The 27097-nt window shown below is 43.7% G+C and overlaps 1 protein-coding gene across 1 annotated transcript; it reads left to right on the plus strand.

The window, feature by feature from the left end:
- LOC311099727 (GDNF family receptor alpha-4-like) lies at positions 1-27097 on the plus strand (the record flags this gene model as incomplete). The annotated part of the gene is made up of 8 exons (XM_084140465.1): positions 1-101; positions 9606-9869; positions 9978-10070; positions 10281-10632; positions 11491-11600; positions 11879-12013; positions 23452-23609; positions 26891-27097. The coding sequence occupies exons 1-8, from the start codon at positions 50-52 to the stop codon at positions 27095-27097; spliced, it is 1371 nt and encodes a 456-aa protein (XP_083996591.1). The 5' UTR covers positions 1-49.

Raw genomic sequence — 27097 nt, forward strand, 5'->3', positions numbered from 1 at the left:
AGGACCAAGTGCCTCTACGAAGTCCCCAACTCCCGACCTCTCTTACCTGATGCCGTGCATGATGATTGTCCTTGGAATACTTATGAATGTCCTCAGTCATGGTAAGCGAAATTCGACACACTCAGCCACTAATAGTAATTTTTCTCCATCTTGTACTAGTATATTCTGAAGTGATGAAATATTAGCCAGCGCATTTTGCACTTCAATGTACCACCTAGTTGAGAAAATCCAGTCTCTCATAAACTGTAACGCTGTAAAAGCCTTTAACAACATTTCTGGTTGTCTGTCACTTTCGAATATAAGGGTTCAACCGACGGACAGTCGGTCAGGGGACTTATTTTTTCTAAGGGATCTCCAGCGATCATATTAGCGGTGCTTCTATTTCTAAATGTAGCAGGTCATTGGTTAAGAAAGCACTCATTGGATGAGACAAAAAGTTAAATAGGCTACAATGCTTTTACTTGACTTTTTAACAATGTAGGCCTGGCTAGAATATTGACAATCCTTTATAATAAGACAATATGAATAATTTACAGTAGGCTAGGCCGATTATTAGTCGTATCTAAACCAATATCAATTTAACTTCAGTCCAGTTGCCCGTTGTATTTTTTAACATCAATAAGCTTTCTAATAATCTTTTTAGGAGCAATATGGATAAGTGTTTCATGTTTTTTTAATGAAATTGCAAGTCACTTAAGAATTGCATGCAGTGTTGTCCTTAGTTCCAAGTTCATGATGCCTATACAAAATTCCATTATTGTGCTCATTTTAATATAGCATATTCCATGTCTAGGAAACTCATATATGTATCCTCTCTTTCTATTGCTGACAAATGAGCCATATATTTAATTGATGGTCCTATAAAATGTTATAATCTTTCATACCAAGACTTTGTGCCTGAAACTGAAGCACTTAAATCAAGGCATGCGAGAGCATGAGGAGGGGTGATCTATGGTTATAGATATAGTTATGACCATAGCTCCATGACATCATTTTGAAGGTCTTATCCTGCTCTTATACTTACACGACCAGACAGGAACACGTGTTCTGCCTCTTCCTTTTACAGTTTTACAATGCTTTTATGTCTTGTTTTCATGACGTTGTTTTACTGATCCAGCTGGATATCAACATCATGTACCTACCCTAGTTAATTGTGATGTTATTGGAAAAAGCACTGGCCTGCTCTTCCAAGGCAAATTATCACAAAGGTGTGAGCTAGAAGGCTGGTAATAAGAAAACCCCTATAAAACAATTTAACTGCATTCTGCCATGAGAGGCCTGCTCTTATTGTATTGTGACTTAAAGGTAAAGGTGATACCTAGTCAGTTGCACGACATAATGCATTCAACCAAAATCGGACAGGTGCAGGGGGCTGTCTTAATCGATGTCCACATCATCGGCTCCCAGGAAGCAGTTGTTGGGGTTAACTGCCTTGCTCAAGGGTAGAACCGCTACGTTACCTGCCACCCCAACACTGACTTATTTTGTAGCCCTGCTATCACACCAGCCGCTAATACAGTACAAGTTGAAAATAGTGTTCAGGCTCTTGCCAGACTGATCGTTTCGATTGTGGCTATTAATATAGCCCTGTGAAGAATACATTGTAATGACCCAATCAATCATCATAAATCAGATCCCTTCAACATTCACATATTTCAATCAGAGTATTCAAATTGCTGTGTTTGTTCAGGACGTTTGTCTTTGAATAATTAAATGTTGTCTTGAACAATGAACCATAGTCTGATCATCAGATCAAACTTGAATCAAATTTAGAATCCCTCCAACAAAATGTGAGTTACCGGACCAAACAAAATAGGAAAAACTGTGTGCCTCTGCCTAGCAACTCATATAGGGGCAAGTAGTTGTCCATATAGCAAGGACTGCAAATAGTAAAAAGAACCTTAGGTCACTGTGAAGATTTGGACTCAATGTAATGACACTGGAGGATTCAATCGTCTTTACACTTGTTTTAATGGATCAGAGATTGACAGACGGCCATTTGGCATCGGTGTCTGAGCATTATTCAGAATGGTTCAGACCCCTCAGCTGCAGTGTAGAGTTAACCCTGGTTGTTTCACTATGATGCCCATTTCTATCCCTGTCTGGTACCTACGAATTATATGACAAGGGACATACATAATGTAGTATTACTATCATTGACTCCCTGTCAAGATGAAGGTTCAATAAAAGTACACTGAATAAGGCCACGACAACACTACCACCACAGTACACAGTCAGAATAACACCACGACAACACTACCACCTCAGTACACAGTCAGAATAACACGACAACAACACTACCACCTCAGTACACAGTCAGAATAACACAACAACAACACTACCACCTCAGTACAGAGTCAGAATAACACGACAACAACACTACCACCACAGTACACAGTCAGAATAACACCACGACAACACTACCACCACAGTACACAGTCAGAATAACACCACAACACTACCACCACAGTACACAGTCAGAATAACACCACAACACTACCACCACAGTACACAGTCAGAATAACACAACAACAACACTACCACCTCAGTACAGAGTCAGAATAACACGACAACAACACTACCACCACAGTACACAGTCAAAATAACACCACGACAACACTACCACCACAGTACACAGTCAAAATAACACCACAACACTACCACCACAGTACACAGTCAGAATAACACCACAACACTACCACCACAGTACACAGTCAGAATAACACCACGACAACACTACCACCACAGTACACAGTCAGAATAACACCACGACAACACTACCACCACAGTACACAGTCAGAATAACACCACGACAACACTACCACCTCAGTACACAGTCAGAATAACACAACAACAACACTACCACCTCAGTACACAGTCAGAATAACACAACAACAACACTACCACCTCAGTACACAGTCAGAATAACACGACAACAACACTACTACCTCAGTACATAGTCAGAATAACACGACAACAACACTACCACCTCAGTACACAGTCAGAATAATACCACAACAACACTACCACCTCAGTACACAGTCAGAATAACACCACAACAACCTCAATACACAGTCAGAATAACGCCACGACAACACTACCACCTCAGTACACAGTCAGAATAACTCCACGACAACACTACCACCTCAGTACACAGTCAGAATAACGGCACGACAACACTACCACCTCAGTACACAGTCAGAATAACACTACGACAACACTACCACCTCAGTACACAGTCAGAATAACACCACGACAACACTACCACCTCAGTACACAGTCAGAATAACACAACAACAACACTACCACCTCAGTACACAGTCAGAATAACACCACAACAACACTAACAACCCAGTACACAGTCAGAATAACACCACGACAACACTACCACCTCAGTACACAGTCAGAATAACACCACGACAACACTACCACCTCAGTACACAGTCAGAATAACACAACAACAACACTACCACCTCAGTACACAGTCAGAATAACACCACGACAACACTACCACCTCAGTACACAGTCAGAATAACACTACGACAACACTACCACCTCAGTACACAGTCAGAATAACACCACGACAACACTACCACCTCAGTACACAGTCAGAATAACACAACAACAACACTACCACCTCAGTACACCATCAGAATAACAGCAAGACAACACTACCACCTCAGTACACAGTCAGAATAACGGCACGACAACACTACCACCTCAGTACACAGTCAGAATAACACAACAACAACACTACCACCTCAGTACACAGTCAGAATAACACAACAACAACACTACCACCTCAGTACACAGTCAGAATAACACAACAACAACACTACCACCTCAGTACACAGTCAGAATAACACAACAACAACACTACCACCTCAGTACACAGTCAGAATAACACCACAACAACACTAACAACCCAGTACACAGTCAGAATAACGCCACGACAACACTACCACCTCAGTACAGTCAGATAACGCCATGACAACACTACCACCTCAGTACACAGTCAGAATAACACCACAACAACACTACCACCCCAGTACACAGTCAGAAGAACGCCATGACAACACTACCACCTCAGTACAGAGTCAGAATAACACCACAACAACACTATCACCTCAGTACACAGCCAGAAAAACATCATGACAACACTACCATTTCAGTACACAGTCAGAATAACGCCACAACAACACTACCACCTCAGTACACCATCAGAATAACAGCAAGACAACACTACCACCTCAGTACACAGTCAGAATAACGGCACGACAACACTACCACCTCAGTACACAGTCAGAATAACGCCACAACAACACTACCACCTCAGTACACAGTCAGAATAACACCACGACAACACTACCACCTCAGTACACAGTCAGAATAACGGCACGACAACACTACCACCTCAGTACACAGTCAGAATAACCCCATGACAACACTATCACCTCAGTATACAGTCAGAATAACACCACAACAACTCTACCACCTCAGTACACAGTCAGAATAACGCCACGACAACACTACCACCTCAGTACACTGTCAGAATAATGCCACGACAACACTACCACCTCAGTACACAGTCAGAATAACAACACAACAACACTACCACCTCAGTACACTGTCAGAATTATGCCACGACAACACTACCACCTCAGTACACCGTCAGAATAATGCAACGACAACACTACCACCTCAGTACACCGTCAGAATAATGCCACGACAACACTACCACCTCAGTACACCGCCAGAATAACACCACAACAACATACTGTAAGTGTGTCTTGTCAATATCTCTAAAAGTCAAACCTGTTACAGAATAAAGTGGACACACTGCTGCTGTTGTTGATGCTTATGTTAGTCCATCGTATCCAATGAGGACTTCCTTTGTTTGTATATATTTATTGTTGTTGTTAAACAGTAATCTGTGAGCTCCTTTGGCTGCATTCACACAGGCATGCCAATTCTGATATTCTTTCCACTAATTGGTCTTTTCACCAATCACATCAGCTCTTTTAACATTAGATATTTTTCTAATCTGATTTTTCTAATCTGATCAGAGCTGATCTGATTGGTCAAAAGACCAATTAGTTAAAAAAACATCAGAATTGGGCTGCCTGTCTAAACGCAGCCGTAGTGACAAAACATCCTATCCGTAAACCCCTTTGTCTATCGCAGACAGGACATGGAAAATCTTGGTTTGATGGGGCACACACACACACTGTGATACGATTACTTCACTGCCCGCTACCAGGAACCATGTACAATGTGCACTAATCTTTGGAGATTGATACACAGAATGATGTCGCCTTTAAAGAGTGCCATCGGAGACTTCTTGGACACCACTGAGTCACAAACTGGGTGGCAGCTGGCAGTAATGTTGACATGATGTGTAAAACCAATAAACGCAGATGTTTGAAAATGACTTAACCAGTAGAGAGAAAAAGACATACAGTGAGGCAGTCAGGCAGTCAGTCAGTCAGTCGATAGAGAGAACGTTTGCGTGTGTATTTTGTTGATAACCTTGATTTGGAACACACTGTCAGTCTCCAGGAGCAGATGGCACAGAGCTCTATCCATGCTTGGGAGGGTAGCCCAGAGTGGGTGGGTGTGTGTGTCTCTCTGTGTGCCCTGTGTGTGTGTGTGTCTTGCATTTGTATGTGTTTGTGCATCTATGTCAGGTGTTCTCTGAGAGATGTTTTGCCCTCTTTGCGTGTATGTATTTGTGCACATCACACACAGCTCACAGCTTAGGCCTAGGTGAGTATGTGCCAGTATTTGGCTGTGTTCATCAAATTTGTATGGCCCCTCCACAAGATGCACCCCTCATTCCCTGCCCTATCAAGGACCGCTGTACATGTCTTGGCCAGTCTTATTAAAACCACAAGTCTTGTATGTATAACACTTACAAGAGCACAAGTGCTCCTGTAAGTCGCTCTGGATAAGAGCGTCTGCTAAATGACTAAAATGTAATGTAAATGTAAGACAAACGTCCACAAATCCCAGTAGATGACATGTATTTTCATGTTTATTTCCATCTGACTAATCATTGCATATGTCCTCCCTTTTTTTAGACCGTTAGGAACACAAAGTAAAGGAGTGATTATCCTTTTACCCTTCCTCTTATCTCTATCTCTCTTATCTTCATCCTTCCATCTTTGTTTTGTCGCTGTGAATAAGTAAATAGGCCATCTTGGCTTTGCCTGTAAAATATAAATAATGATCAGTGATTTCAGGACGCTGTTTCTTTTTTTTTTCTCCATTCATTAATATTTCATCGTACTTATGGTTTAGGTCAAAATGACAAAACTATCTACCTTTTGTATATGTGTACAGGCTGTACAGGTTTAATAACTTGGCTTTTCTTTTTGAAACAAAAGAACTCAACACCCTAGATATTTGAAAGCTTGCTATAAGAGGAGGTACTGCTTGTTCTGCTCATTATTGTATTTCTATGTCTTTCCCCATGGCAAGGAGTTGTTTTTGAAACATTATACTGGGCCCACCTTGTAGCTCTGTGGTATGTAAACCCCAGGAGTGGGAACCTCTGAAGTGGACCCACCCAACATGTCTGTCATCATCACCACTTTACAGAGTTCACTGAGGTTGAGCGAATTTATTTCATTTTGTTTCTCTTTCACACTATGTTTGTAGCAGTTATTATCCAATAATCAACCCTCAATTACCTCAGTAAAACAAGGCTGATGTGCCCTGGGTGAGCACTGAGCGTATTAGATCCTGAAACTCCTCCAGCGTTTCCATGTTTCCGAAATGGTTACCAAAACGCCTCTAAGGAATTGTTGTAGACGAGAGAAGCTAGATGGTGGAATTCACGGGTTGCAGAACTACTCACTTTGTGTGATTCTTATCTTTGTGACTAGGCAGTGTAGGGGTTTTGTGTGTTTAACTTATTGTGTATGGGTGAGAATGGATGAATAAATAAATGTGTGTGTACTTTAAATGATGTGGAACAGTGTGTGTGTGAGTCTGTGTGTGTGTTGATATGTGGTTTGTGGCTGCTCTTATGACATTAACCTCAAGCGGGTCACTGAGCTAGAAAGCCATCAGCTTTGCCTCACAAATTCTATAACTCGCCCCACTGAGAAATCAATAGAGCGCATTAAGCCTTACATATCACAGGTATTCATCTCTCCTCCTCACTCTTAAGATGTTCAGTCCTTTCCTTTTACCCCTCCCTCCCTCCCTCCACCAATCACACCCCTCCCTCCCTCCCTCCACCAATCACACCCCTCCCGCCCTCCACCAATCACACCCCTCCCTCCCTCCCTCCCTCCCTCCCTCCCTCCACCCATCACATCCCTCCCTCCCTCCACCCATCACATCCCTCCCTCCCTCCACCAATGACACCCCTCCTGCCCTCCTGCCCTCCACCAATCACACCCCTCCCTCCCTCCCTCCCTCCACCCATCACACCCCTCCCTCCCTCCACCCATCACACCCCTCCCTCCCTCCCTCCCTCCACCAATCACACCCCTCCCTCCCTCCCTCCCTCCCTCCACCAATCACACCCCTCCCTCCACCAATCACAACCCTCCCTCCCTCCACCCATCACACCCCTCCCTCCCTCCACCCATCACACCCCTCCCTCCCTCCACCAATCACACCCCTCCCTCCCTCCCTCCACCAATCACACCCCTCCCTCCCTCCACCCATCACACCCCTCCCTCCCTCCACCAATCACACCCCTCCCTCCCTCCACCCATCACACCCCTCCCCCCCTCTACCCATCACACCCCTCCCCCCTCCACCCATCACACCCCTCCCCCCCTCCACCCATCACACCCCTCCCTCCCTCCACCCATCACACCCCTCCCTCCCTCCACCAATCACACCCCTCCCTCCCTCCACCCATCACACCCCTCCCTCCCTCCACCCATTTTGTCGTCAGTGAAACTGCTCAATGTAGCGTGGCGACTGTTCATCATCGTGTCTATAAAGAATGCTCAAGACATTACCGTAATTATGACTTCACTGCCTGACAAGATTTAACCGAGCTGGTCTGTACCTGACATGGGTTCTAATGATGTTGTTTGTGTATTAAGATAGGCCCTCTGAAACAAAAGTTGCTGATGGTGTCTATCTTGGTCCTGGTCAGCCATGCTGGAGTGGAGAGTAATGAACAAACCACTGTCCGTAATGGAGATCACTGGCAGGCTGTTTAATTGCACAACCTAAGCCAGGGGCCCCGCCTGCTTTTCTGTGATATGACTTTATTATGAGGTGTCATTGTGTGTGTGTGTGTGTGTGTGTGTGTGTGTGTGTGTGCCACATCTCCTAATACTCCTCATCCACCACACTTTTCTAGGAGACATGAACATGGCGGTAGCTAAAAGACAACAATAACAATGTCTTCTCCAAATTGACGAGTTAAACTCTTTGGGAATTATTGTTCTTCACATTTCAATCAATTCTATAACTTATCTCTGTAACCAGAGGACTTTGATAAAGGCAGCGCTCTTATCTGTATGAACATGCTGGCTGCCCCATAGGACTCCATATTCCCCAACCTATCAAATGAGCTTAGAATGCATGTGGTTATTCAATTGAATATGCTTAATTAGGATGTATATGGCGTTGTAGATGTTCATAAAAATGCATATTTTGCAGTTAGTTTAATATGAATGTATTTAAGTACTTGGTGTCATTAATGTGATCCGTTATACTTCATCTCATTACCATATAACGTTATATGGCTCATTGTCCTGAATCTTGCTGGGAGCTCCAGAGTTTTTGTGCTTCCCTTGCCAGTCTCGTCTGCTAGGGTCCCCTGCCTACGTTGACGGACCGTATCACTCTGTTTTTGATGTGTCCCCTGCCAGATTGAGATGTGGACCTCATGGGGCGTTTGTGATTGTAACCACGCGCCACTGGAATTTGATTTCAGCTGTGCTGTGCGCTCCCAGCCAGCATGGGCTAAATTGAAGCGTGTGACGATTTAATCAGGATGCCCCTTAGTGCGCGCGCGTGTGTGTGTGTGTGTGTGTGTGTGTGTATAGGAGTGTGGTTGTATGTTGGCCTATAGGCATATACATTATGTTTGTTTGTTTGCAAGTATGTGTGGGTGTGAGCAAGAGAGAGAAAGAGTCTGAATAACAAACATGTTTAATGGGGATATAGCTGCAAATCCGGATCCCATTTGTAGACGGACACTTAAAACCATCTGGGAAATAGCTGCATTTGCCACTTGCCAAAAACTATTTCAATGCTACCACGAATGAGCTGAATTGAAGTTCCCCTTAAAACTGAAAATTGACAGTTGTAAATTAAACAACATTGCTAACCACTCTTTTACTTAACCTCTTCAGTCTGTGATTCTGCCTGGCCTTTATTCTGACAACTGATGGGGCTGCCAGTTCTTCACAGTTCTTCACAGAACATAGTCAATACTCTGAAGTGTTATGTACACTGTCACTCGACTCCACCTCTGACATGAGGCTCTTGCTTTTCACCAAATAAGCACTGACGCTCTTTGTCAAACAGGTGCTAACCCACAGAACGATTCCTAAACTGTAAAAATAGCCGGTCAGGACCACAGGTGACCAATTATAATCATGTTCCCAATCCTCCACCTCTTCCAGGCAGCGTGCTGGCAGGCTCCATAGACTGTCAGGAGGCTGAGCGAGGCTGTGTGCAGGATCAGGGCTGCATGGGGGTGTACAGGGTGCTGGAGTACTGTGCTGCTGAGGAGGCCGTGTCGCCCCTGGGCCCAGATGCCCGGGGGGAGTGTCTGGAGGCCCAGAGCGCCCTGCAGCAGTATGGGCCCCTCCAGGCCTGCAAGTGCCAGCGCGGCTCCCGCCGGGAGGAGCTCTGCCTCAGGGTCTACTGGACCGTCAGATTCGCTGGTGAGTTTCACTGTTTGTGTGTTTTTTTTGTCTTTTTATGTGTTTCATTTTATCTGTGTGTGTGTGTGAGATGTTTTTCTCTTGAATGTCTCTGTGTTGTTGCTGCAGTGTATGATGAGTACGAGGTGTCTCCGTATGAGGATCTGGAGGTGGAGTTTGTGAGGCACATAGAGATGTCACGCATGGCCTCTATCATGGCAGGTACTGCTCCACTCCCGTCACTACACAGCTCGCTCTTATTGGAGCATAATAATGACTATGACAGTCTGGGATGTCCAGAATCATGTCTTTTATGATTTTGTCTTCCTTTCTCTCTTATTCATTGCCCCTTTTCCCAAAACCCCACCTTCCTCCATTCTTCTCTCTGTTTTCTTCCTCTCCTCACCCTACCACTCCTCCCTCTCATCCCAGCCTCCTCTCTGCCTCTGGATGGACAGAACCAGTGTCTGAAAGCAGCCCAGGACTGTGGTCTGTATGAGAAGTGTGGTTCTCTGAGGTCGGAGTATGTTGTGGCCTGCACCAAGCGGGCTCCGGGCTCCGACGGCAGCTGTAACAGACAGAAGTGCCACCGGGCGCTGCGTCGCTTCCTGGAGCGGGTACCAGAGGAGTACAGCTTCGCCCTGCTATTCTGTCCCTGCTCCGATGCTCTCTGTGGGGAGCGCCGGCGGAAGACCATCGTACCGTCGTGTTCCTATGAGGAGAGAGACGGCAAACCCAACTGCCTCAGCCTGCAGGGCTACTGTGCCAGGGATGAGCTGTGTAGGTGAGCTGAGCTGGCTGGGGAACATGGTTTCTGGGAGGTGTGACATCAGGCTAAACTTTTCCACTCCACATTAAGTCCTCTATCAAGGCACATTAACAGTTATAATCACAATGCAAAGATTCATAACTAGCGTAATGTTAGAGAGGCAGAGGTGGAGAGGACTGGATGTACCTATTTCATCAACCATTTGAACATTTGCAATCCTCTCAGTGCAAGAGGTTCAGATAAATAGTTACAGTACAAATAGTTCCAAGGTTTGACTTCCCTACAGAGAAGAGGTTGTTCACTAATCTTCATCATTGATAACGTTGATAACATCCATAATAATAAGGACTAATGATATGTCGATAAGGCTCTGTGACGACTCTGACACAGGCTGCAGTGTTTTTATTCCACTGGCTGCTCAGTGGTGTTTTGTATGGATGAGTATGTCTGTGGAGCAGGTGAGAGGTGTTAATGTGACCTACATTGGAATTATGAATACACAACTGGGTTTGACTAGCAGGCGCTATGTTCCAGTGTTCTTATCAAGTCAATATTCAGAAAATATTATATATATACAGGAAAAATCGAATATTCAGAATAATATTGCAGCACCTCGAGTCTCATGTTTCGGATGCTTACACAATTCCAAGCTGGAAGGTTCTCTTTCTGTATGCTTTCATGTGCTACGGATTCTGCGTTTCGCTAGGTACTGAATCCAAAAAACATAATTGTAAAGACGCCCTCAGAAATGTACACTGCCAAGTTGCCAACCCAGGATTGGCACCTGTTTACAATGATGTTTTTCTCCCTTTGTGTGTTTGTGTATGGGTGTGTGTTTGTGTGAATGTGTGTGTTGGTGTGTATGTCTATCAGATCTCGTCTGGCTGATTTCCAGCACAACTGCCAGCCCTCATCCCACTCTCCCTCTGGCTGCATGAGAGAGAGTGGAGCCGTCTGCCTTAAGGCCTACGCAGGACTCATAGGTGAGCTGGAGAGAGAAAGGGAAGAGGGGATGGAAGAGGGATTAACAACACAAGGAAGGAACAATGTTAGAGAAGGAGTGCTGAGTTGACTCCAAGGGCCTTTTAATCAGGTCATTGTTGTTAGCTTTTGCTAACCCCAAGGTGTAGGTAGGCACTCATTTCATTGCCAATTGGCTTGTTTGGCTTTTCATCAAACGCTCCCAGTTCGTATTGAAATCAGGTCTGCTGACACATCTCTATGAACCCAACCTGCTCCTGTGTGTGTCTGTGTGAACCAGGCACCATCATGACCCCCAACTACGCAAACAATCTCAGTATGGACGTGTCCCAGTGGTGCAGCTGTGAGGGAAGTGGGAACCTGTGGCAGGACTGTCTGCATATCCTGCACATGTTCCACAGAAACATCTGTCTGCGTGAGTAATACTCCCCCTCAACCATCCACAATGACACCACCTACAGGCTGCTGCAGCAATAGCCCTGGTCCTGTGAAGCCCACTTGAAATCAGCAGATTACAGAAATACATTAGCGGGTGGTCTGTAGCCCAGTAGCCCTAGAGATCTGCTTACTTTTTCTGTATGGTTTACTGTAGCTCAGCGCTTAATTACAAATGTTGATGGACAGCGGTGTTAAATGAAATCGTTTCATTCACATCTGATTGACGTATTGAGCATGCAACTGAGGTGAATAACATTATTATTGCCAAGCCTTATTAAAGAGCGACTGCCCCTAAAAAGCAACTTCTAATTTGGAAAAACTGCCTCTGTGGCATCGATATTAGTCAGAAACATTTATTCTAGTGTCAAAATTTACTACAAAGTGTAAATAGGATAACTTTGGTCATAAAGTCAGTCTCGTCCAAAACAGAGATTTACGAGATGATAGGAAAAAAAATGGTATGTCACTGAATGGAGGGCACCGTAACAGTTTTCCTTGGGCTGGGTTTATTTCAATCCTGCCCACATGCCCACAGCTGGCAGCACCCAAATAATCATCAATTCAGAGCGCAGCTGTACACAACCGGATCATAATGCCCATGGTCATTTGGTTTGACATAAGATATCCCTATGGGGCTGGTTAGGAAATTACACAATGTACAGTGGGGAAAAAAAGTATTTAGTCAGCCACCAATTGTGCAAGTTCTCCCACTTAAAAAGATGAGAGAGGCCTCTCAGGATTTTCATCATAGGTACACGTCAACTATGACAGACAAAATGAGAAAAATAAATCCAGAAAATCACATTGTAGGATTTTTTATGAATTTATTAGCAAATTATGGTGGAAAATAAGTATTTGGTCAATAACAAAAGTTTCTCAATACTTTGTTATATACCCTTTGTTGGCAATGACACAGGTCAAACGTTTTCTGTAAGTCTTCACAAGGTTTTCACACACCGTTGCTGGTATTTTGGCCCATTCCTCCATGCAGATCTCCTCTAGAGCAGTGATGTTTTGGGGCTGTCGCTGGGCAACACAGACTTTCAACTCCCTCCAAAGATTTTCTATGGGGTTGAGATCTGGAGACTGGCTAGGCCACTCCAGGACCTTGAAATGCTTCTTACGAAGCCACTCCATCGTTGCCCGGGCGGTGTGTTTGGGATCATTGTCATGCTGAAAGATCCAGCCACGTTTCATCTTCAATGCCCTTGCTGATGGAAGGAGGTTTTCACTCAAAATCTCACGATACATGGCCCCATTCATTCTTTCCATCACACGGATCAGTCGTCCTGTTCCCTTTGCAGAAAAACAGCCCCAAAGCATGATGTTTCCACCCCCATGCTTCACAGTAGGTATGGTGTTCTTTGGATGCAACTCAGCATTCTTTGTCCTCCAAACACGACGAGTTGAGTTTTTACCAAAAAGTTCTATTTTGGTTTCATCTGACCATATGACATTCTCCCAATCCTCTTCTGGATCATCCAAATGCACTCTAGCAAACTTCAGACGGGCCTGGACATGTACTGGCTTAAGCAGGGGGACACGTCTGGCACTGCAGGATTTGAGTCCCTGGCGGCGTAGTGTGTTACTGATGGTAGGCTTTGTTACTTTGGTCCCAGCTCTCTGCAGGTCATTCACTAGGTCCCCCCGTGTGGTTCTGGGATTTTTGCTCACCGTTCTTGTGATCATTTTGACCCCACGGGGTGAGATCTTGCGTGGAGCCCCAGAACGAGGGAGATTATCAGTGGTCTTGAATGTCTTCCATTTCCTAATAATTGCTCCCACAGTTGATTTCTTCAAACCAAGCTGCTTACCTATTGCAGATTCAGTCTTCCCAGCCTGGTGCAGGTCTACAATTGTGTTTCTGGTGTCCTTTGACAGCTCTTTGGTCTTGGCCATAGTGGAGTTTGGAGTGTGACTGTTTGAGGTTGTGGACAGGTGTCTTTTATACTGATAACAAGTTCAAACATGTGCCATTAATACAGGTAACGAGTGGAGGACAGAGGAGCCTCTTAAAGAAGAAGTTACAGGTCTGTGAGAGCCAGAAATCTTGCTTGTTTGTAGGTGACCAAATACTTATTTTCCACCATAATTTGCAAATTAATTAATTAAAAATCCTACAATGTGATTTTCTGGATTTTTTTTCCTCAATTTGTCTGTCATAGTTGACGTGTACCTATGATGAAAATTACAGGCCTCTCTCATCTTTTTAAGTGGGAGAACTTGCACAATTTGTGGCTGACTAAATACTTTTTAGTCAGCCACAAAAAACCAACTATAAATTGTAGAAATTCATATACAAATTGTAGCTCTCTTCACGACAACAGACACAGGTTGGTTCCTTGAAACGGGCGTTTATTGCCTTGCACGTCTTTCTCCGATGCATCCACGTCACGCCGTGAGAACTATATATTTGAATGAACACAGTAACGTTGATAAATTATACAGTACTGAAACAAAAGAATACAAATGGCGCTCGGCGCGACAATACAAATGGCACTTGGCGCGAATATAAACATAGTTCTACATGTTGAACAAAATACCTCGTTGGCTGCTTGTCCTGAAAATAGGTTATTTAATCCTTAAAGTCCCTTGAAAGTCCCTTTACTGTCTTTCTTGGCCTCTGCCATCAACAATTATAACTCAGACTAAGATCTGCTTAAGTTAGATTGCACACAGTCAATTAACAAATTCCGTAGCAGTAACACAACAGAGAACGTTAGTTCCGGGATGGAACATAAAAACACAAACAATGGTCTAACGTTAATTTTACCTGTTACATCACATTTAAATTCTTACCTATACATCAATAAATAATTTATTTATTTAATACATCAAATAAACCATGAATTATGTATTAATCATGCATCGTGAACACAGCATCTATGTAACACCACTTACACTCCCACCAAATCACTCATTAACTTGGAATGTGGGATTTTCTTTTAAACAAACATTATGAAAATAATGAATAAAATGTTTTAAGTCTGAATGAACGTGATGAACGTATGTGATTTAGTTAGCCTCTAGTAAGGTAACTACCTTGTGAATAGGCCTTTCAAGGAGGACTGATCTAGTGTGTGGTTTTCCTGACTAGTAGCTTCAGCTTTCGCACCATGCCGTCTGCACTAGGATGAGCTTCTACAACCCTGACAAGCTTCCACTTGTTTCTTGGTGAGCTGTCATCTTGTAGAATCACAATATCATCTACTTGTGAGTTTCGTGATTTTCTTTGCCATTTCTGTCATTGTTGGAGGTTTAGCAGGTTTTCTCGTTTCCATCTTCGCCAGAATTCATTGGCTAGGAACTGCACTCTTCTCCACCTTTTGCACAGATAGAGGTCTTCTTTGCAGAATTGTCCAGGAGGGGGCAGAATAATTGAAGATTTTATAGTTAGTATGTGGTTAGGAGTGAGAGGTTCTGGACTGTTGGGATCGTGAAGATGTTCAACACTTAGTGGCCTGCTGTTGATTATAGCCATTGTTTCATAAAGGAATGTTCTCAGAGTTGTGGTGTCGAGTCTGCTTGCGGACTTGTCGAGCATATTAGTCAGAATGCTCCGAATCGTTCGAATTTGGCGCTCCCAGACTCCACCCATGTGACTTGCTGATGGGACGTTCATAACGAATTCACAACTGATTGCTCGTTGACGTTCTTGATCCATTCCCTTGAGCAACTCAAACAACACTCTTTTAGCACCCATGAAATGTGTTCCCCGATCGCATCTCAATTGGCATACAGGTCCTCTGATAGCTACAAACATTCAAAGTGCATTTATGAAAGCGTCTGTTGTCAAGTCGTCTAGTGTTTCAATATGCACTGCTCTGGAGCATAGGCAGGTAAACAACAATCCATATCGTTTTAATTCCTTTCTTCCTTCCTTTACGATGAAGGGGCCAAAACAATCAAGACCGCAGTAAGTAAAGGGAGGGGATGTCTCTGTTCTCTCACCCGGCAGATCCGCCATTTGTTGAACTTCTGTAGTTCTTCTGTATCTCCTACATTGTGCTCACTTGTAAATGTGTGAGGAGACCACATTTCCGCATCCCAAGATCCATATTCCGTTTGCACGCAACTCGTTCATAGTCATGCCTCTTCCTTGGTGGTGTACACGCACATGATGATGTTTGACGAGCAGGGCTGACACATGAGATTTCTTCGGAAGTATTGCGGGATGTTTTACATCATGGTGTAATGCTGATTGGGATAGCCGTCCTCCCACCCTGAGGACATTGTTTTTGTCCAAGAAGGCATTCAACTGGTGTAACTTGTTGCGCTTGTTCATGGTGTGTTCTTTCTGGAGCTTGATTTTATGGATGTCTTCAGCAAAGGCTTCTTCTTGCACCAGCTTGATAATGAAGATTTCTGCTTTTCTTCTTTCTTCAAGGCTAGTTGCTTCATTTGTTCTTGGTTGAAGTCCTTTGAATTCCCTGACAAATTTCTGGATCCTGGTGATGGCTCTCACTGCTCTGCACCAGTCAGAAAACTTAATGAAGCGATTCGCTATTGAATTCACTTCTTTCGTCTTGAATGCGTGGACATGGGCCTTGCGAAGCTCAGGGTCGGTTGTTTCTACTTCTCCCACCATTTCCTCTTCACATGGAAGACTCCGCTGCCAAAGAAAGTCGGGTCCTTTCAGCCAGTTAGACTCTTTCAGCTGAACTGCACTCAGCCCTCTTGAGGCATAGTCGGCTGGGTTATTTTCAGAGCTGACATATCGCCATTGTTCAGGGTTTGTGCTTGATCTCATGCGTTGGATCCGGTTTGCTACAAACGTGTGAAACCTCTTGGCGTCGTTGTTCACGTAGCCAAGGACCACCTTTGAGTCCGTCCAGTAACACTCTTGCAGGTTTTCAATCTTGAGCTCTCTTTTGACGACATCACCATTACGGACTGAAGTCACAGCTGACGACAATTCAAGTCTTGGGATAGTCGTTAGTTTGGTAGGGGCTACTCTCTTCCCCATGACAAGTGAGCAACTGATATGTCCTGTTTCACTTATAGCTCGGAGATACGAACATGCACCATATCCATTGAGAATTGCATCTGAAAAGTTGTGAAGCTCATATCGCTTGACCTCGCCAAAGCTTGATGAAAGGTAGCTTCTTGGAATCTTCAGGGCTGCAAGGTGAGGCAAATTATTAAGCCATGACTCCCATTGTGGCAGAATGTGCTCGGGGAGATCTTCGTCCCAGCTTACTTTGTCTCTGCATAGCGTCTGAAGGATCTGTTTGCCAACTAGTATGAAGGGAGCCACAAACCCCAGCGGATCATAGACGGAAGCGACGGTTGAGAGAACACCTCTCCTTGTCAGTGGATTTTCCTTAACTACGAACCTGAATTGGAATTCATCTGTTTCGACGCACCACTGAACTCCAAGCGCTCGCTCGATGTGAAGTTCTCCAAGGACCATGTCTAGATCCTTGGTTTGGGCACGTTCTGCAAGTGGTATAGCGGTAATCACTTCTTTGTCGTTGGACACGAACTTGTGCAGCCGAAGGTTTCCTGTTTTGCACAAGGCTCTTGACTCTTCCACCAAATGTATGGCTTCAGCAGGTGGCTTTACGCTTATTAAGCCATCGTCGACTTAAAAGCTTCTCTGGATGATCTTGATGGACTCTTCACTGAACCTTCCATGACCCTGCGATGCCAGATGCTTGAGTCCAAAGTTGGAGCAGCCAGGGGATGAAGCTGCCCCAAACAAGTGCACCTTCATTCTGTACACAGAGGGTTTGGAGTCTAGATCGCCTTTGTCCCACCAGAGGAACCTTAGGTAGTCTTGGTGTTCCTTTGCAACGTGAAACTGATTAAACATATTTTCAACATCACACATTATGACGACTGGACCTTTTCTAAATCGACATAGCACTCCAACTAATGTGTTAGTCAGGTCTGGCCCGGTCAAGAGATGATCGTTTAGGGAGGTTTCTTGCCAGCGTGCCGAACAGTCGAAAACCACACAGATCTTCCCAGGTTTGTGGGGGTGGTAGACTCCGTGGTGCGGAATGTACCATGCTGGTTGGTTATCGAGTTCAGGCTGTGGAACCTTCTCAGCATCTCCTCGGGTTATTATGTCATTAATGAAATGGACATAATCCTCATAATACTGCTTATTTCTCCTCAGTCGTCGCTCTAATGAGGTGAGCCTATGAACTGCACATCGTTTATTGTCTGGGAGATTAGGTTTGTCCGTCTTGAAAGGAAGTGGGAGTTCATAGTGGCCGTCTTCCTTCTGCCTTATACTTTCTTTCACTTTAAACAAGAAGAGAAGGTCTTCCTGAGAAACTGGGTTGTCATCTGCAGTGTGATCTGTGAAATCAGATTCGAGGACCTTGATTATGTCTGTTGGATTGATCTCTTTGACTTGAGTTTTGCACACAAAGTGTACTTCTCTCTTCAGCTCAACTGATGGCTGCACGGCAGGTGTCACTTGTCGCACTATGATTCTGTGACTGGTTCCTATTGCATCACCGTAGTCACTTGCTTGAGTCGAGCAGCCAACAATGCTCCAGCCAAGATCAGTTCGCTGTGCATATGGATGATTTTCTTCACCGGACAGGATCTCCCTTGGCAGAAGGGCTTGTTGACAGTTATAGCCGATCAGAAGGCCTACTTCGCAATCCAGTGGTGGTGGAATCTTGTCTGCCAATTGTTCCAGATGAGGCCATTTTAGAGCTGTTTCAGCAGTTGGAATGTGCGACCTGTCTGCTGGAATGAATCCTCGTGTGAAAAGTGGTGACAATGGGATACTTTTCTCTAAGTTGTACCCTCTCACTTGTAGACTTGTCAGTTTCTGGCAGGGTATGACTGTTGACCTTGTAGACATTGTGGACAGCTACAAACGGACATTCTCTTTGTTTGTGTTGAGGTCTTGGGCCACTTCATCTAGGATGAAAGTCGTATCGCTTTGCGTGTCTAAGAGCGCATAGACGAGAACTTCTTGATCTGGCTGTTTTGTGGACGAGACCCAGACTGGTATGATTGAGGACGTTTGTGTGCTTAGGCCTTCTTGTATGACTCTGTTGGTAATTGCTGCTGCAGCTATTTCTTTGGTGTCTGCTCTGTGCTTTGAGTAGTTGTCTACCTTTGGAAGTGTTGACCTTTGATGTTCCTTGAACTTGTCATCATGCAAACATGTCAGGTGTTTCTTCTGACATCTTTCACATGTACTCTTGTTATCACACATTCTTGAGTGATGACCAGTCTTCAAACATCCAAAGCAAAGCTTTTCTGCTTGCACAAACTTGACACGATCTTGAACCGTCTGTTCACTGAACTTTCTGCACTTGACGAGGACATGTCCTGTTCTTTTGCAAAAAAATGCATGATGGGATGTTGCTCTGTGTTGTGTTTGTGGACAGTGTCTTTGCTTGAATGGTTTGACTTCGTGGATGCTTTGGTTTCTCGCTTTCCACACTCTTGAGCGCTTGTATTGAGGATATAGGATTGCAAGCGAGATCTGCTTCCTTCGATAGAAAGTCTACAAACACTTTGAATGGTGGGTACCCAGCGTTTGCTTGTCTGACTTCCATCGTTTTGCGGTTCCAACTGGATACCAGCCAATCTGGCAACTTCAGCAGAATATTTTGACTCTCATTGCAGTCATTGAGAACTTCCAATGTCTTAATGTGGGGCATTGCAGCCTCGCAGCTCTTGAGGAAGTCTGCAAAGTCTCTTAGTTCACAACCATCCTTAGAGCTTATCTTTGGCCATCCATGCAGCTTGTCTCTGAAGGACTTCCCAATTATGAATGGGTCTCCGAAACGTTTTTGCAACAGCTGCCAGGCTGAGTCGTATGCTGCTTTAGTGCCTAGTAGGAAAAATCATTCAACCACCTAAGTACTTTCTTAGGTAATACAGTTTTTCATTCTTTGGAATGTTTTTCCTGTCTATTAATGTTTCGAAAGATAGCTGCCAGTCTTTGAATTTCAAAGGATCTCCAGTGAATAATGCAGGCTCTGGTGTTGGGAGACGATTGGCACTTATAGCTTCTGCTAGCATGTTGACCAGATCAGAGCTGCTCTGCACTTGATGCATGGACACTGAAGTTGGTGGAGCTTGAGGTACCAATTGTGGACTTTGGGGACTAGGAGCTTGACTTGGAACTGGTTTATAGGTTGAGGAATGAATGAATGAATGAGGGACTTGAGCCATAGAGGGCTTGCGTTGTGACTGGTGGAGATTGAGGGCGGTCTGGAGGAACTGTGAGGTTAAGAACTTGAAGTTCTCCTGCTGGTTCAACATCATGCAGAAAGTCAGTTGTCTCAAAATTGTCTTCGACTTGATCGTAGAACTTTACTCGAGCGCTTGCAGCGTTCAACTTCTTCACTTCCTCTAGACGTTCAAGCTTTCTACGCTTGTCTTGCATTGCCTGTTGTCTGGCTAGGTTCTCAGATTCAAATTGTGTCAGCCGCTGTTTTCCTTCAGCCTCTAGCCTTTGAAGTTCTATCGCTTCCCTTTCTTGTTCATCCAACACTGCCAAAATATCCTTGGATGCGGCAGCTTCAGCTGCAGCCTCATTTCTTTTGACTGAGTGGATGCTAGAGTGGATAGAACCACATTTTGATCGACGAGATGGTGGCCTTGATAGAGAACCTGTTGAGTCTAGGATGGAGCCAACATCAGGCCAAGGTTCTTCCTCCTCATCTGCTGTATGCCCTTTAAGTTGCCTTTCTGCCTTTTGAATGATAAATCCTGAAAGCGAAATGCACGTGTCAACTCTGCGTCGCAGGTTTGGTTCAGGAGTTTGCATTCTATGTAACTCTTCATAAATGACCTGTACACCAGAACAGATGCTTTTCATGTTCTCAATCAGCTCATTTAATTCGTCCTCGGAGGCCGAATCAGTCAATATTTCCTTGCCTATTCTTGCATGATACTTCCACTTCTCATGGATGATCCTGTACCGACGTTGTACACTCTTCAGCCTATCTTTATTTATTTTTTTGGGTCATTTAGCAGACGCTCTTATCCAGAGCAACTTACATACATTATTATTATTATTTTATACTGGCCCCCCGTGGGAATTGAACCCACAACCCTGGCGTTGCAAACGCCATGCTCTACCAACTGAGCTACATCCCTGCCGGCCATTCTCTCCCATACCCTGGACGACGCTGGGCCAATTGTGCGCCGCCCCATGGGTCTCCCGGTCGCGGCCAGCTACGACATAGCCTGGATTCAAACCAGGATCTCTAGTGGCACAGCTAGCACTGCGATGCAGTGCCTTAGACCACTGTGCCACTCGGGAGACTTGAAGTTATCTTCCTTTCTCTGTTAGGGATCGGGTTCTTTCACTTCTTCGTAGTCTTTCCACTTTTTCTGCAGACTCTGTGTCTGTTGCGTCGGGTTGAGCAGGTGATTTGGTAATTACACGGCATGTCTCAGTGCTTGTGTCTGACATTTTGAGATGGATGTGGTATATGTGTCTCAACTATTGAGCTTGAATTGGATTTATATTAGGCTATGGGTGAATGTAAGCTACAATAGGCCTAAATGTGATTAGCCAGGAAGGTTAATAACTGTATGAATTCCTTAACTGTGTGAAGACTAGGTGGGTAGCCTAACTTCTAAATATAAACTTCAATATTGCATCAAGATAACTATCAGCATTTAAACTTAGCTAGACTTCAAGTTGACTTCAATTTCAAAATAAGATTGAAAATGACTTTGGTACAAATAAACTTAGTATAAACCTTAATCACAGAATGAATATGTGTATAATGCATTAAATCACGTATCACTTCACATAATAAAATAATTTCACATCAGTGGAGGTACCATTTAAACTTTGCTTAAATTGCCCTTTAAGCTTGGCTAACACCACTTTTCATAAAACACTAATCTTAATTTCAATTTATGATTATCTTTTATCTTTACTCAAAACTTGTTCACTTGCTTATGGAGTTAAGTTTCCCTTTAAATCTAGTAACACCAGCACATTCGATTTATCCCCAAAACATGTAGGCTAAGCACAGTATGTAAGATTCATAGAGCTGAGTCCTTAGTTGCAATTTCCAAGTTGAACCACTTCTCATCCCACCTTAACTTGAATGTTGTGGTAGAGTGCTTTTGGCCTGAAAAGTTGCGCTTTCAACACAGTCCAATCACCGTTGCTTGCAGTCGCTATGCCGAAAATGTCATGGGCTTTGCTTATCTGATCTGCTGGATCTTCGTTGCGACGTTACCCGCGGCGGTCTTGTTGTCTCTCCTACCCGTGTTGAGCAGGCGAGTTCTCACTGTAGCTCTCTTCACGACAACAGACACAGGTTGGTTCCTTGAAACGGGCGTTTATTGCCTTGCACGTATTTTTCTCCGATGCATCCACGTCACGCCGTGAGAACTATATATTTGAATGAACACAGTAACGTTGATAAAGTATACAGTACTGAAACAAAATAATACAAATGGCGCTCGGCGCGACAATACAAATGGCACTTGGCGCGAATATAAACATAGTTCTACATGTTGAACAAAATACCTCGTTGGCTGCTTGTCCTGAAAAGAGGTTCTTGAATCCTTAAAGTCCCATGAAAGTCCCTTTACTGTCTTTCTTGGCCTCTGCCATCAACAATTATAACTCAGACTAAGATCTGCTTAAGTTAGATTGCACACAGTCAATTAACAAATTCCGTAGCAGTAACACAACAGAGAACCTTAGTTCCTTGATGGAACATAAAAACACAAACAATGGCCTAAAGTTAATTTTACCTGTTACATCACATTTAAATTCTTACCTATACATTAATAAATCATTTATTTATTTACTACATCAAATAAACCATGAATTATGTATTAATCATTAATCGTGAACATAGCATCTATGTAACACCACTTACACAAATATTTAAAGGATTTAAGGAGACAGCTAAAGGATTTGCGACATGAAAATATTGTCTAATTTACATTGACAGTCCCTAACTAGCCCCAGAAATAGACTATCCAATGTTAAACCAACTTTGCCACGGCCACGGTCGCACACCAGCCACCTGAAGCTAATTGGCTAAATAAGTTGGCTATTACTAGCTAGCCTAGGCGTCTTCAAGTTCTCACTGTGTCAGGGATGCTCTGTGAATTGCATGATGCCCAGTTGATTAATTAATTAATGGCTTCATCAGCAGTGGGTAAAATAGAGGAATGATGGTGATGATGTTGACGATGATGATGGTGACGATAATGCTGATGATGGTGACGATGATGATTGTGGTGATGATGGTGACGATGATGATGACGATGAGGATGGTGACGATGATGATGATGGTGATGAGGATGATAGTGATGATGATGGTGACAATGATGGTGACGGTGGTGATGATGGTGACGATGATAATGATGATGGATGGTGATGATGGATGATGGATGGTAATGATGATGTGATGATGGTAACGATAATGAGGATGTCTGTTGTTGTCTCAGGTAATGCTATCAATTATTTGGGTGGCTCTTCCCCTCGCCTCGTGGAGAGCACGACCCTGCCCCCCCGTCGCCACGCATCAGCCACTCCCTCCCCACGCATCTTTCAGGACAAGGACAAGATCAATGTCAACGTCAACATTTTATCAGAACGCAACAGTGTGAGTGTAAGTACTCTTCATTGCCTTACCAAACCCAGACTGCATAAAGGCTGTACGCTAACTTAAAAACAATGGTGGACAAAAAGCTTGTTCCTTGGGTTTTTCTAAAGTGGGTTCTCACTGTGTCAGGGATGCTCTGTGAATTGCATGATGACCCACGGTGTGACATGAGCACCAATGGAGCTGCCTGAGTGTCAAAGCTCACTCACAGACCTGACCTGAGATACACTCCCAACACATCTGACTCAACACAAGGCTCACAGTCACAGGCAACACGTCACTGAGGCATTGAACAGAGACCCAGGATTTCCTCCTTACCTTTTCTCCTCCCTATGTCTCTGGCCCTATCTTCCTCTCACTCCTTCTCTCTCTCACTGTGTGTAAGGATTAGCCAGAGGTGTTTGCAGGAGAGAGCATCAATCCTCTTGAGTTGTTGATATTCATTTATTCACACCCATCTGTCTCCTATCCTCCTTTCTCTCGCCATCCTAATCCCCCTCACTTCCTTTCTCCTCTCCTCCGCTGCACTCATTTACACCGTTCCAATCCCTCCCTCTCTTCTTTCCTACTAACCTCTAAGTCTCTATTCCCACTACAAGATATGAAGGAGAGTCTGAGGAGCGGGTTTGGCGAAAGATAATTCTACTTTTCAATTCACATTACGTCATTGTCTTACCTTTCATTGTGGCTGGTAACATTCTTGGTCCGCAGCTCAAATTGACCGTAAATATCACAGTAGCCACTAGCCAGTAAGCACAAACTATTCAACAATGACAGAAACTTCTTTTCTAAAACATATTACACTATTGAATAATGCAACCAAACCATATTACACTCTTGAATAATGCAACAAGTCACAAGCATGTATGTGCAGACAATTAAAGGCTTTAGTTTCTCATCTATAGGCTACACTCATTACATTTGAGCTTCAAGACAAAAGCACAGAGTTACTATAACAGTCTTCATCAAGTAACGTTAGCCTATCAAAAATGAATGATTAACCCTCTCACACGAATAGAAAAAGTACAGTAGGCCTACCTTTCAACAAACCAGGCTTCATTTTTATTAATATCATGTAAATCATTACATGTGGGGAAAAGCAAATTGCGACTGAAAACGTAGGTATAAGTGAATTCACCACGACGAGCTGTTTTATATGGAAGCCCATGCCCGCCACCAAAAAGATTAATAAAATAAAATGCTGCATGATTTGCCAACGTGCACAATTAGTCTGTGATTCAGTCTGATCAACTGTAGCCTACTGATAACAACCACAGCTGCAGGTAGCCTGGAGAAGCCTAGGCGCTCTCCCATCTGGGCCTGGCCAGGGGAAACGTAACGTCATGTTTTTGTAGCCTAAAATAGGCCCATTTATTTGTATTCTGAGAAAATGTGAATTTGATCAAATGTGGTTTACATTCACACTTCGGGTGGCTAGGCGACCTAGGCCTTTTTAATCCACAATTATTGACTGGAATTAATCAATCGTAAGCTATAAAAACAAAGACAGTCGCTCGCACACTCCATATATATCAACTCCCAGTAATTGATTGGGTAAAACACCAACGTTTCAGCATCACTGTGCCTTCTTCAGGGTAATATCATGAATGCTTGAAGCATGTTATGTAGACAAACAGTGCAAGTAGTGCAACCAATGACAATAGTGAGGGGTGTGTCATAGTTATTAGGTTGAATTAATCAATCAACACAATAGTGATGACATACTGTATGAGTGTCTTTTTAATTACACATGCAAAGACCTAACGATGAAACCCTGCATACAGCCAGCTCAGACCTGTTCGTTTTTTTGTCAGATCGCAATTGTTGTCTCTTTGTCTGTGTAAAGGGTTTTAATGTTTTCATCCTCCCTAGGACTAGGGAGTTTTTCCAGTAGTAAAAAACAACAACATATGACCTGATTAGAAAAGTAATCTGGTCCCATCATAGCCCATATCATAGCCCATATAAAACAGCTTTTTTTTTTTACAGCTGATTTATTACTATGTCATACGATGCAACTGGGGTCCGGAGTTGGTTAGGTTAGCCTACTAACAGATCAGGAAAAACTTTAGGTCCCAGGAAAACAATTTCCCCCACACCACTCTAGGACCTGTGGTGCCACCTCTGAAATCACCACACAATGTTACAAATGAAAAAACACATCCTATTTGTATGATCTACATTTTACATGTTTTTGGTGGTGGGGATCGGCTTCATAGTTTTATGTGGCTCAGTGCAGCCGGCAGCTACTGCGACAATTTCAGAGATGTAACAGGCTGTTACTGCAATTTCAGGTAAAAACTAAATAAAACAAGTCTCAAATATTAGGAAAATGTCTATACATTTCAGCTGTTTCAAAACCATTGCTCTGCTATTACCATTTATACTGTAGGAGAGTTGGCTCAATGAGACAATAATTTTTACACTGCCCTGCTTCAAGGGGGGCAACTGTCGGGCGAGTGTCGTGCACTACCTCTGGAGGTAGCGGTCGAGACGTAGCAAGTATGCAAGTTTACATTTGAGTAATGTGTGTAGCTGACAGTATTTTTACGACTAGTGTATTAAGTGTGAAGAGGCTGTAAGCCTCCCTCCATCTGAGTGCAGGTTCAAGATGATCCTCTGTAACACTTCTCACTCTGTTGATCCAATACCATGACTAAGACTCTCACCATTATTTCTAATGAAAAATATGCTGACACCTTTGGATTCTGAATTCAACACCTAAGTAAAAAAAAAAAAAAAGGTTTAACGCTGAGTTGCTTTTTGTGTCTGTTAGGAAGCTCACTGCTAATAATGTCTCTTCCAAACTTGATTTTCTAATCCAATTTTCTATCACACTTAGTTCTACCAAGCAGATACAGCATGCACAATGTGCGGTAGTTACCTGCAAGTTCTGCTCCCTCTATTTTAAAGTAACTGCCCAGTGTTTCCAGATTTCTATGAAATAGAAATAAGCTTTTCTGTGTTGGAATGTTGTGGGCGTATACCGGTCATTAAAAATATTAATGCGAGTAGAGTGCTGATTGGCCAGCTCATCCTCCTCAGGGAGGTGACATCATGTTCTATGAGGAAATAGCAAGCATTTTTTAAACGGTCAGTTTGAGATACATATTTGAGTTGGGGTTTTTGACGTGTTTTTCTCCAATTTATGCTTTTGCCAGAAATACGAGGATAGGACAAGCATTATTTGGATATGAATTAACAGAATATGAACTTTTAAAAGTGAGATTTTCACTTTAATACCGAATTATTTATTATATTACATCCCCTCTGTCTTTCAGGTGGAGGACAGTGAGGAAGAGGAGGTAGAGGAAGAAAGCCAGGAATTCAACGTTATCCCACTGTATTCTGAGAAGGAGAAGTCTAGTGTGGGCTCCGGGACCCGAGGGGGCCATAGAGGAGCGGCAGGCCACACAGCACCCATGCTGCCCCTGCTGCTGCTGCTGCTGCTGCCTGCTTCTATGCTGGGCTGGGGGTGTCAGGTATAA

The sequence above is a fragment of the Coregonus lavaretus genome, assembly GCF_964263955.1.
Source record: "Coregonus lavaretus genome assembly, chromosome: 24".
Classification (NCBI taxonomy): Eukaryota; Metazoa; Chordata; class Actinopteri; order Salmoniformes; family Salmonidae; genus Coregonus; species Coregonus lavaretus.